The following is a 12675-nucleotide window of genomic DNA, read 5'->3' on the forward strand; positions in this document are numbered from 1 at the left end:
AGGCGCGTTCGTGAGGCGGCGCGCGCGGCCGCCCTGAGGCACCGCCCGCCCCTCGCCCTGCGCGCGCGCTGTCCCCCTCACCCCCCCGCCCCTCAGGTACAGGAACGCGCGCAGCGTGACGTCAGCGCCCGCTCTCCGTCCGGCACGGCCGCCGAGCTCTGTGATTGGCTGTCGGCGGGCGGAAGCGACCACGCCCCCTTGCGCGGCCGAGTTGGCGGGAAGGGCGGCGGGGCCTGAGGGGTCTCTGGGGTCTGTGGCTGACGGGACCGTGAGGGGCCCAGCACGGCCCGGCACAGCCCGGCACAGCCCGGTACAGCCATGCAGGCCTTCCTCAAGGGCCCCGCCTCTATCAGCACCAAGCCCGTCGCTGCCAAGGAAAAGAACGCGGCCGGGAGCAGCGGGGAGGGCAAGAGGACCAAACCTATCCCCTGGGTGGAGAAATAGTAAGGGATGCTCTGGGGCAGTGCGGGGCTGGCCGTGAGGGGGGAGGTTTGCTCTGGAGGATGTGGAGAGGTAGTTGGTGCATAGCAAAATGGGGTCGCAGGTGTGGGTGTCCCCACCAGGGAGAAAGCTTCACTTTCCCTGTTCTGGGGGAGCTCCAGGGCTGGGAGGTGCTGTAAGTGCCCTTTGTGGCTGCACTGAATGGGAAATCTTGGCCATGTCAAGCTGTGCTCTTTCATCGCTGTGTTTTGGTGCATGAATGCATTTAATGCTTTGGATTTCTGAGAAGCCTTTATCACAAAGTGGTAAAGTATTGCAGTTCTGCTTTTAAAAACATCTCAGACAGGTGTTTACAACAGAAAAAGACAAACAGCTCCCTGATGAATTGGATTGCTTCACTCATAGAGACCAGAGGCATTAGACTTCCTGTTGTGATTTTGATTTCAACTGCAAAATTCACTGTAATTCTTCAGTAATGGATGTAGTCAGAAGGGGAAATGTTGTTTTTTCTCCATTTCAGCTTTCCTATAAAACTTTGTTAGCTAATATATTTTATTTAATGTCCTTTTATTTAGTCGTCCCAAAAATGTGGATGAAGTTGCATTCCAGGATGAAGTTGTAGCTGTGCTGAAGAAGTCCCTGGAAGGTGCTGATGTGAGTGCAATGACAACATCTACCTAATCAGCATTTTTAAACAGACATTTATGTCACTGGTAACAAAAATTTCTCTTTTCCCACTCAGCAATGATCATTTTTGCAGTAGCACTTCATGAACAGGCTAAGTGACTTTCTTGTGGTATCCTGTTGAGATGTATGTGTAAAGCTTCTTATATTCCCAGTCCTCTGAACGCTGTAGAATTGTAAGTTCCATGATGCAGTTTGGAATTTTTCTAGAAAAGCTCAAATAGTAAACTCCTTGTTAATAGTTTCCAACCTGGAAAAGCTTTTGTTGTCTCTACACTGCTACTCCACCAGTACTTGTGACATTCATGTTTAAGACAGGAGGAGAAAGTTTTTCTTTCATAGACAAGTCTGAAATTACTCCTAAACATTTTTAGTGTTTCAGCTTCTGTGAAACTGCTGAACTCTAACAATTTTGGCTAATGAGAGAAATTTAATTTATAAGTGCCAGATCTACTGCTTGGATAGTGATTCCCAAACTTTTTGTTAAAGTTTCCAAGTTTCTCTTTGGCTTTAAAAAGCTAAATGTGGCAGTTGCAGTGTTGGCTTATGTGTCCTAAGAGAGTACATGAGCAGAGCATTTGTAGTTGCATTTGTTTACTCTTGCATTTGCCTTTGGGTAAAAATGTAGTAAATATTTGGTATGTTTGATGGTTATTTCTTCCAAAGCAGCTGATGTGAAGGTGAAGGGGCTGAAGGAAGAAATAAAGTATGTAGCCAAGAGATGGCTCTGCTTTTTTCCAAAGCTGAGCAATTCCTTCATCTGTACATACTGAGACTTTTTTTCCTCCTCACCCAGGACAATCCCACTTGTACTTCAAAAGCTGTCTGTTTTCATGGGCTGCAGTTTTGGTTTGCTCTGGGTGATATGAGTCTGTTTATTTCTGAAAATAATAATTTAATCAAAGCTTGCAAACAGACACACCTTATTTGAGCATATGAAGCCAAAATCAAACAGGTACCACACAACTGCAAAAGATTTGTGCTTCTTTCTTTAGCTCCTTTCTCCACAATCAGTTTGCTTTGAGAATGCTCTTTAAATGTGACCTTGGCAGGTAATGTTGTACCCCAGAAATTGTGTTTCAGCAGCAGTGCTGCTGCATTGCAGTATTTATAGAGTTGAGGTAATTAGGAAGGAACTGTTAACAGCAAAGGAGAAATGAGCTGCTGCCACCTATTCTGTCTGGACATATCAGTTGTGTAACATTGCTTAGGTGATGGGTTGGGAAGTTCTATTTTCAGCAACAGTTATTTAAAACCTTACAGCTTGTGGATCCAGCAGTGTTTCTTGGATTCTGAGCCTGGTGCACTTGTGTTGACTTTTGGCCTCCTGAGTTGAAAAGGCAAATTATAATTCCTCCTTATGGTTAGGGGCTCTGTATTTTGCCATAGCTACCCAAACTCAGCAAGGCATTTGAGAACAAAATCATGCAAGTACTTTAAAATAAAAACAAACTTGTTTGTTTGTTTGGTTTTTTTTTAATTTAGACATTTTTATTAGTTTCTTGAAAGGACTCATTCTGTCAAACAGGCAAAAGTGTAATTGAATTCTGAGGTGGCTCATACTTCAGTAAATACACATTACTGCAGAGGTTCTTACTGAGTTTGGTGATGTGGTGAGATCAAAGAAACAGCTGTGACAATGCTGTGGGTGTGAGTAATGTGCTTTTTTTAAACCACAGTGCTGGAAATGGAGACTCAGTCCTCTGTCAGTTGGCCTGTGTTTGTGGGCCTTGATTTGGGAGCTGCTCAATGGAGCAGCACTTGTAACTCCCATTAACTAATACAGGACTTGTAACTCCCTGTAGCCAACACATCTCCATCTGTAAGAGCACACATCATCCTCTTATAAACTGGGGACAGCAGAGTTCAAGGGGCTTTGAACTGGAGAAATAGATTTCTGTCTGCCAGGAGTGTAGATTTGTTGGTTTCTTTTGTCAAAGAAACTGAAAATGTTCATGGTATTCTTTAGTTTTCATTTGCTTCATGATACCTTAATAACTGAAAAGAGAGTGTAGGATTATTATTGCAATTTCCATCTTCACTTGTACTGAAACTTCTGGAAAAGCAGCTGAGATTTGCACTATATGAGGTAGCTTTCCCATGAGCAGAGTGATGCCTGCAGGTATCCTGCTTACTCCTGGCAAGCGTGGAAAAATGGATAACCAGATCAGGTTGCAGTTTATTTAAAAATACTGCCACAGTTACATAAAGGATTAGGTTGTGCTTGGTGAAAAGTGGTGTAAATACTTCAGTGAGAAACCAGCATAAATGAGGTTGAAACAGAAACACTGGTGAAGTTGTGGTGTAATGAAATTAGGGAACATTCTAATTAAAACCTTTTACCTGCTCATGCTTTTTTTGAGGACAGTAGTGTGTGAATGAGCACAGAGACATGGAATTATGAATGCCCTCACAAACATCTGCCCTTGCAATGTGCCAGCCTAGCACAGAGATTGGTGAATTTTCAGCTGCCATTCAGTACACTCTCCATCTCTCTGGCTGTCACAAAAGAGGGGGATAACACTATTGTGGTATCTAAACTTGAAAAGGTGTTTGTTGGTAGGGGATGCTCTTTGCTTATTAGTAATTAGAGAAACAAGCAACAATTGATTGGCAGAAAGAGCAGGCAAAACTTGAAATTCATTTATTTACTAGAAATTGATTGAAAATTGAAATTCCTCTATCTCTACTTGTAGGTACATACACAGTTGACTGTGTGCACTGTCTTGTCTTGGTTGTTAAAACAGGATGTTTGTTACCAAATTTTCTCTATTTCATTTTCTGATCATGGGTTGTGTACTCCTGCATTCTTCTCTGTTCTTTGAATGGTTTTGGTTTTGCTGTTCCCATTCTGTCTGCATTACATGCTATATTCAGCATAGAATTCTCTAATCTAATCTTAGTTGACTCTTTAAAAATAGAATGCTTATTAGGGGCTAGAAAGCAAGTCAGACTGAGGGGTTTGGTTGGAGGGAACTTTTGGATCCTTGTTTTAAGAATGTAGAAGTAGAACATCCCCTATTGTGAAAGACAGCAGTTTTAAAGTGATAATTTATAAAAGTGATTGCTTGAAATAGTAATATAGAAAACTATCACTCCTGTGTCAGCTGGAAAGCTTCTTGATTTCAGCCAAAATTCAGTCATGGCTTATACAGATTTTGTTTATGCCAGCTTTGTTCTTTGTGTATTTATGGAGATCAGTCATATTCCCTCTCAGCTTTTGTTTTGCTGAGCTAACTAAATCAAACTCTTCAAAAAGTCACTTCTCATAAGATAGGCTTTTCACTCCTTTAATTACTTTTCCCAGTTTGGATTCATTATCCTTGTCTAAGGATGACTTGAACTGTGTGCAGCTCATTACCTGTTAGTATTAATAATTTACATCTGCATTAAAAGTGCACAGTTCAGACCACCATGTTACACAGGCTTATACTGCTCCTCTGACAGGCAAAATAAAATCAGCCTATTATCAGTTTCATTCCACCTAATGAATTTCAGATATTTTGAAGGTAGTTTGCTATGTTCTCAAATTGAGAGATATTTTTGCTTTGTGCTGCTAAATGTCATCCTCAAATTATTGCTGCAGTCTTTGCTGTGCTGCTCTGATCTCCCTGTGTCAGCATATCTCCTTAATGCACTTGTATTTTTCATGCTGAGGTCATTAATTAAATTATTTTAAAGATCAATTAACCTAATTTCTGTAAGAAATGCCCGTGGTCTCCTTTGCAAACGGCTGGGATGCGTGCAGGAGTTTGCCGGGGCCGTGCAGTGCCGGGAGTGGGTGGCGCTGTCCCCGTGGTGGCTCCGTGGCTGTGTCAGCGCTGCCCCTGCTCCCTGCAGGGCTCTTGGTGGCAGCACAGAGCCCTCAGCCTGGCTGGGCAGCTGACACAGCAAAGGATGGTTTCATCTGCACTGCTGCTAATGCCCGGGCTGTTTAAGGCCATCTTTGGTTAAATTTGGGTATCACTGCAATCAGAACAGTAGGCTCTGTAGGTTTAGTGATCTCAGACATGCCCTGGAGTGTATATATAAAAATAAATATAGATTGGAATATCAGTTTGAATAGAACATGGGATGGTGCCACAAATAACACTTGTTCATACTGCACTATAAACAGCAACTGGTTGTCCTCCTTTAGAGACCAGAAGAGAAAGACTTGCCATTATTTACTGTGAGGAATAGACAGTTGTTGTTCTATTAGGAGCTCAGATTGTCAGCAGGTTTTCCTGTTAGTGGATATTTTTTTAATTTCCTTTTCTTACAAATGATGCCTTGCTATTTCAGCTTCCCAATCTGTTGTTCTATGGCCCACCTGGAACTGGAAAGACTTCCACTATTTTAGCAGCTGCTAGAGAACTGTTTGGGTAAGCTGGAATCAAGTTGCTTCGGTGTAATCAACTCTCACATGTCTCCTAATCATGTGGTGAAGTGCCTCTGGTCATAGCCTGCTCTTAGGTAGTTCCCAGCACTTTTTCAGGAATATCTTTGTATTCTAATTCAGCTCTAACTGAACTAAGATTTCTTTCTCATTTGTCCTGTCACAAGTCACCAATTCCTGCTGCCAGCATGGACTTCAGATTGGCAGCCATGGAACCCCCTAACGAAGACTATGGAAAGAATGTGGTTTGCATATGATTTACTAAACTTTGTAAAGGAATTCCAATTTTTATGGTTTATTTAGTGACTTGTTAGCTACTCATAGATCTCAAAGTGCTTCATAAAATGTCTGACTTTTAATCTCTCTGTTATGCACCATTGAATTGTGTCTGGAAAGTAGTGTTGTGACTCAGACTAAAATTCAGCATGTATACGTTCATTAACTCACTTGTAGCACTTGGGAGTTTTTGAGTAGCAAATTCAGTGATCTATAAGCAAAAGATGGATGAAAAGCTGGTTTGATGTTCTGATCAAATGTAATGCTGAATTTAATACCTCCCCCATCCCATTTGTCATTTTCAATCTTTGACTCACTGTTTTTTGAAGAGAACCACTTCTAATTTAGTAGGAGTAAGACAACTCCACATTGTGAGTCCATTTTAATTCTCAGGATTTAAAATCCAGTGTATTAATTGTTGGTTTGTTTTTTTAAATGGAGTATAGTGCTGCAGGTGAATACTGCATACACTTTCTGGATATTTCATTCTGGTAGTACTGCTAGTGTATTGTGGCCTTTTACTTGTTATTTCACATTGCTCAGGGGCTGTGAGTAAGAAGGCATATAACATAGTGCTCTGAACATATGAGCCCAAGTTCCTGCTTTTTTTTTTGCTTCCTGGTTAACTGATATAATTTTATACTTCATTGTTTTCTGTAGCCTGGGAGGAGATTCTAAAAATATCTAATGGAAATTCATACTTAACATTTTATGATCTCAACTTGAGTGTCTTTTAACAATGTTATTTAGTAATGCTGATAAAAATAATCCCTGCCATTCCAAACAGCCAGAAGGGTTGTTGTTATATTTTATAACATATCATTACAGGGGTTAGCAGCTAACATGTTGCAATAAAAATTTTGCAGGGCTGATTTATTCCGACAGAGAGTCCTTGAGCTGAATGCTTCTGATGAGCGTGGGATACAAGTGATCCGCGAGAAAGTGAAGGCTTTTGCTCAGCTGACGGCCTCTGGAAGCCGTTCAGAGTGAGTGCTGCATCAAACCCCTCCTGCTCAGGACAAAGCATGTGGTTGTTTTTGTTTCTATTATAAATGATGGCTCAGCAGTGCCCAGAAGTTGGCAAAACACAGCGCTTTGGCTGAGCTTTTACTTCATGGAATTTCACATTGGGGGTTGGAGTACCCAGGAGGATTTTTACTGTTGCTGTTATCATTGGAGGCAGACAGCAAAAACTCCACAAGGTCAAGACTTCTGGGTTTGGGCACATGTTGTTGCCTTTGCAGATTTGCAGATGTTGTCTGACTACCATAGAAAAAATTCTTTGGATAAATTGTGGCAGAAGTTACTTCCCTTGTCCTTCTAATCTGCAGGAATTTCTACAACATGGGTGTTGGTTTCTAAAAGGATTCTGCTGTTAGTTGATGGGAAGCTCAGTGCAGGTCAAGCCATGTGTGTGGACTGTGGAAAGCAGCAGGAACAAACTGCATGCCAAGAGAGCCTGACTGATTCCAGAGCAGTATTGTGTACTGGAATCAGTCTGTGGAGTGTTCTTGGGAGTTTAGGGAATCAGGAAGCATGTAAAAAGAGGCACATAAGGGGTCAAAAGAAGCAGCTTACAGTAAGAGTATGTATTTTAGAGGGCTTTTGCAGTATTCAAGTGTTGGTCTTTTTATGGTAACCTGCCTTTATTTAAAATATTAGTCTTTAATCTAAAAATCAATGAAATCTTTTAAAAAGATTGAACCTCTGAATCTGTTCTGTTTTTCAAGGATACATGCTTAAGTAAAATATTACTTGCTATTTGCGGGGATTTTCCTGTGTATGTTTTTAATTTTTTTCTCTTTGTCTGTACATTTCCTGTTTGCTGAATAACAGATTTGTAATTTTCAGTGGTAAAATGTGTCCTCCTTTTAAAATTGTGATCCTGGATGAAGCAGACTCCATGACTTCAGCAGCCCAGGCAGCCTTAAGACGCACAATGGAAAAAGAATCTAAAACAACACGTTTCTGTCTTATTTGTAACTACATCAGCAGGTACACCTGGAATTGGTGCTTATTTGGATTTGCTGTCTGGTCTGTAGTCTCTTTTTTCTTTTTTCCCTGCTTAAAAGTTGATATCTAATTTCATAGTTTTCAGTTAATAGAGATGTCACTATATGCATGCAAGCCTGAAACAATACTTAGATTTCACTTAATTTTTACAATGTTGCAGTTTTAGAGTTATTTAAACCTTAAGGTATTTTAAACCTTTTCTGCCTTTGTTAGCTTTGTCTGTGAGAACTTGACCCACACATTCTTTGCCCCTGTCCTTCCTTTCTTTCAGAATAATTGAACCTTTAACGTCTCGATGCTCCAAATTCCGCTTCAAGCCTTTGTCTGACAGCATCCAACAGCAGAGGCTGTTGGATGTTTCTGAGAAGGAACATGTGAAAATCAGTAATGAGGTAACTTTGTGGTTCCCATGTAATTTTACTGCTTAATCCAGTGCATAATTGCATGGCAGCAAAAGAGGCCAAGTCAGCATACTTTTCCAGGCTGCTCAGTTGTATGAAATAAAATATATAAACTCATTTATTCTCCTTCCATCGATGAGATGAATTTTAAGTCGTCCTAAAACCAAAGAAATATCCACCAGAGAAAACTGGTACCAAACTGTAGGGCTTTTTTTTCTCTGCTGATTGTACTGGCAGAGAACTGTGCTTCTTTCTCAAACTGCCAGCACACATTTGTGTTAGTAGAGAGGTTGTTTTGTAACTTGTGTATTGTGCTTGGCTCAGACAATCTGCTTTATGCACTACTTGGTGTTTTAAAGTAACTGCTGAAAAAGTGTATTAGATTTTAATTAACAGTGAACACTTAGCATTTTCTGACATCATTTTTCAGGCAGTGTCATACCTGGTTAAAGTGTCAGAAGGGGACTTGAGAAAAGCAATTACTTTTCTTCAAAGTGCCACTCGCCTAATGGGTGGGAAGGAGATCACAGAGAAGATAATCACTGAAATTGCTGGGGTAAGCTGTGCCTTACATTTTCTCCTGGAATTACTCTGAAAAGCATTTTTCCTATCTCTATCTGCCATTGCTCAAAGTTTGGTTAAAAAATAGTTTTATACTCACTAGTATTGCAGCGTGGTAATGATGCACTATCTACCAGAATTGTAAAGACTGCCTGATTCTGTACACTTAATACATAGCAGGTTTCTAGCAACTTCTGTAAATCATGGAAACCTGTAAAACAGTCTTATAATTCAAAGTGAAGTTGAAATAATCTGCTCATAAATGCAAACTGTGGGTTGGTTTTTTTTGTGGGAGAGTAGATTAGAACATTTTTGGTGCTTTTCTGTATGTGTGTAGAAGTAGAGATCATTGCAATATTGGTTTGGAAGCACCACAGGGAAATGACTTTCAGTAGCAGCTCATTTTCACCTTAATGTTCACAGTGACAGTGACAAGGATCTGTGTGGCTCCTGCTTTTTAATGAAACAGCAGTGGTTTGTTCTAGAATGACATGGGTAATACTGAGAGGCACAGGAGAAACCTGAGAGAAAATGCATTTAATAAAACTTGTGTGAAGGTGTTCCTATAGCAACAAAACACCCCTGAAGAAGGAGAAGTGAGATTAGGAGCTGAAAAATAGATGGGCTTTAATGATGGACACACTTCCCATGAGGGTGCTGCCATCATAGCTCATTGTAGGGGTTGAGAGGTTCTGACTTTGATGAAACCATAGGCAATTGCTGCTGTGCAGAGTTTACAGAACAATTTTAAACAATTTTCACAGTGAAGTCACTGTTCAGTTTTGTGCATCTGTAAACCAGCTAGTATCTGAATAGATATCAGACATCTGAAACCTGGCAGAAATTGACTGTAGTGGTTGGAAAGAGAAGAATGACATTCCATTATTGAATGAATAATACTCATTTAAAGCAAGGGAACCCAACTTTACACCTCCATAAAAACTTGAAGTTCTTGGTCATTCACAACTTCTGGGACCCTGGAGTGACCTTAGGACAAAAGCTTGATAAAGAAGCTTTGAAACCAAACTGTCCAGGCACTCAACTGACAGGAATGACAATGAGTGAAGGGGGAAAGGGGCAGCTCTTCTCTGCACAGAGTGACATAATGGCATCTGTCAACTTTTTTCCTTCTGATTTATTGTCTAATCTTGTTGCATTGGGCATTTTTAGAATGCTATTGGTTTGTCACTGGAAATAAAATCTATTTGCTGTGTTGTTTAGGTGTAGAATGGTACAGAAAGCATTGGCTGATCTAACTGTTGAACAATGCCCTCATCTTAGTCAGTGTCCTGAATAAGTAGTTGGATTTAGGAAGGTGACTTTGACAGTCTATTGTCATGATATGGTTTTTGTTTTAATATCTCCAGTAAAGGAAAAATATCACAGCCTAGTTTTCACTTTTAAAGTTTATTTAGTCTGTCCCATATACTTGCTAGAAGTGGATGGGTGTGTAGAGGAATGAAATCCTGAAATGCCTTCTGCCATGAACACTTTGTTATTGTAAGCATCAACACCAATTTTAAGTTTACAAAGTTGAAATTAAGAAATGTCACTTCTTGTTACAGGTAATCCCTAAAGAAACAATTGATGAGCTGCTCTTGGGCTGCCAGAGTGGTTCCTTTGAGAAACTGGAAGCACTGGCAAAGGTAGAGTTCTCTTAGTGCTTAGCCTGGCTATTTCTCTCAGTCAAGGCCCTGTGAATCCTTTGTTCCCAGGCTGTGGCTGAGGAGCATTTGGCCTCAGTCAGTTTGGATGCACATTTGGGAAGTGTCTTTTACCAGTCAGGACTCCCAGTCTTTCCCTTCTGAGGAAGAGCTGTCAAAGTTGCAAATAAATTTCCCTACCAATGTGACTCTGGTTTTCTCCTGGGTTAAACTGATGTAGATCTGTTCAGCTGAACAGAAAAATAAGGTTGCACCAATGATGTTTCTATTTTCATAAACTTCTCTCTTCCCAAATAGCTTCACTGACCATTGTTCTCAATACTTGACATTTTTGTAACTGGGCACTACTTATTTTTTTTTTAAGCTATCTCTAGTTGCCATGGGTTTTATTTTATTAAAAAAAGCTTTGGCCTTACAGATCTCTCAATTCCTGAGACTAGCAGTGACCAGATGAAGAAAATAAATCCTAAGTAGGTGGCCCTTTAAAATGTGAAGGCTGTGGAACTGCCATCTGAGGCTGTGGATGCCAAGCTCTCCTAATTTTAGAATAGGATTGGACAGGTTCAGTGGAGGTTGTTAAATGCTTTAAATGTCTCATAAAATTTCTGAGATGTAAATTGTCAGAAGCTGGAAGAGCTGTTGGACAGAACTGCTGCTCTGTGCCTGCCTTGCTCATGCAGCCTGTCCCTGCTGGGCTGGGTGCAGGGCAGGGCTGTGCACAGGCCACTGAATCCTCTACAATGTACAGGTTCCACACTAAATTGCAGTGCAGTCTCTCAGTTCAGACAGAATTTTTCAAGATTATCTTTCCAGTTTATGGTGTTTCTGCTGCTGAATTACTGCCATTTTCCTCTCTCCCTGTGCAGAATCTCATCAATGAGGGGTTTGCTGTTGCTCAGCTTGTAAACCAGCTGCATGACACCATTGTGGCGAGTGAGGATTACAGCGACAAACAGAAATCTGCCATAGTTGAGAAACTTGCAGTAAGTCTAACTTGAGTTAAAAAAACCAAAACTCATTAGTCTCTACAGATTGATTTTTGTTTGCACAGTCTCTCCCAAGAAGTACATGGTGATTTTTTTTTGTTCTGAATGTTTCTTGGTAGAATGTAAACTTCTGTCCTGAGAAATTTCATGAGAAGGAGTTGAAATATATTTAAGTGAATTTTTATCCATATTATGTTATTCTAGTGAATTCAATCGAGAGATTTGTGGGTTTGGTTGTTTTGAGGTTCTTTAATATAATGTAGAAGGGAAAATTAAGATGAGAATAAGTCAGACAAGTCAGCACTTAAAAAAAACTTGGGAGATGCAAAATGCAAGTTTTTGTTCTGGTGAATGAAATATGCCTTTCCAAAAAAGAGAAGATTAATTAACTCACTCCACTTTTGATGAAGAAGGAAAGGCAGCTGTGGTGGAGGTTTTGCCTGAGTGACTGCAGCCAGGCAGGTGCTGTGGATGCCCTGCAGTGATGCTCCTGGCAGGGCCAGTGCCACACCCCTTTGTGTGTGGAGCTTTCACTGGTGGCCTCCTCTAGGAGATGGGATGGGGGCTGAGAGCTCAGGGCTCCCAGTCCAGCTGGAGGGGGATGTGATGTGGAGAAATCTGTGCAGAGTAAGACACCAGCTGGCAAACTTCTTGTTCTCCACTGTACCCCAAGACACAGCTGCCTTGAGCATGGCCATTTTCAGAGGGTTTTCCCTTCTCTGTTCCCTCTGCAGGAAGTGGACAAATGCCTGGCAGACGGTGCTGATGAATTCTTGCAGCTGATGAGTCTCTGTGCCCTTGTGATGCAGCAGCTCACACAGAACATCTGACTCCTCCTGCACCCTTTGTTCAGGGGTGGCTGGGGCTCAGAGCAGGGACCTGTGTACTTTTGTACTTTTTTGGGTGGGTTTTTTGCAATAAAAGGACTGCACTGCAGTTGAAAAACCTGAGGCTGGAGTATTTAATTCAATTTTTTTACACTGGTAAAGAGCACAGGGGTGTGTAATGCTCCTAGTGTGCAGTTCCTTGTTGTGCACTTACACATGCAAGCAAATTATCAGAAGTGAGCATATCCATACCAAAGTCTTCATCAGCTGCAAGCAGAGACACAAGGATTAGTCCTTGTAGCCTACATTGGCTTTGTAAAATGATCACATCCCTGTAGGACACAGCTTCAGGCTGAACACAGCCCACGCCTCCACCATCTTGTATCTATCTCTCTGATGATCCTTTAGGATTAAACATAGCAAAAATCACTTTACTAGCTAACA

At 41.0% G+C, this 12675-nt stretch overlaps 1 protein-coding gene across 1 annotated transcript; it reads left to right on the forward strand.

Moving 5' to 3' along the window:
- Positions 1-206: 206 nt before the first annotated feature.
- Positions 207-12354, forward strand: RFC4 (replication factor C subunit 4). Its single transcript, XM_058031127.1, has 10 exons — positions 207-443; positions 1017-1095; positions 5410-5489; positions 6646-6765; positions 7631-7774; positions 8064-8184; positions 8624-8749; positions 10320-10400; positions 11285-11401; positions 12139-12354. Exons 1-10 carry the CDS (start codon positions 319-321, stop codon positions 12232-12234), a joined length of 1089 nt encoding a protein of 362 aa, XP_057887110.1. The 5' UTR covers positions 207-318; the 3' UTR covers positions 12235-12354.
- Positions 12355-12675: the final 321 nt, after the last annotated feature.

The sequence above is a fragment of the Melospiza georgiana genome, chromosome 10 (assembly GCF_028018845.1).
Source record: "Melospiza georgiana isolate bMelGeo1 chromosome 10, bMelGeo1.pri, whole genome shotgun sequence".
In the NCBI taxonomy this organism is placed as follows: Eukaryota; Metazoa; Chordata; class Aves; order Passeriformes; family Passerellidae; genus Melospiza; species Melospiza georgiana.

Excerpts from the sequence above, each read along its gene's own strand:
- RFC4 (XM_058031127.1), top strand. The coding sequence starts at position 319 with ATGCAGGCCTTCCTCAAGGGCCCCGCCTCTATCAGCACCAAGCCCGTC. Across the intron at positions 5,490-6,645 it reads GCTGCTAGAGAACTGTTTGG|GGCTGATTTATTCCGACAGA; the intron begins GTAAGCTGGAAT and ends AAAATTTTGCAG. Across the intron at positions 6,766-7,630 it reads GCCTCTGGAAGCCGTTCAGA|TGGTAAAATGTGTCCTCCTT; the intron begins GTGAGTGCTGCA and ends TGTAATTTTCAG.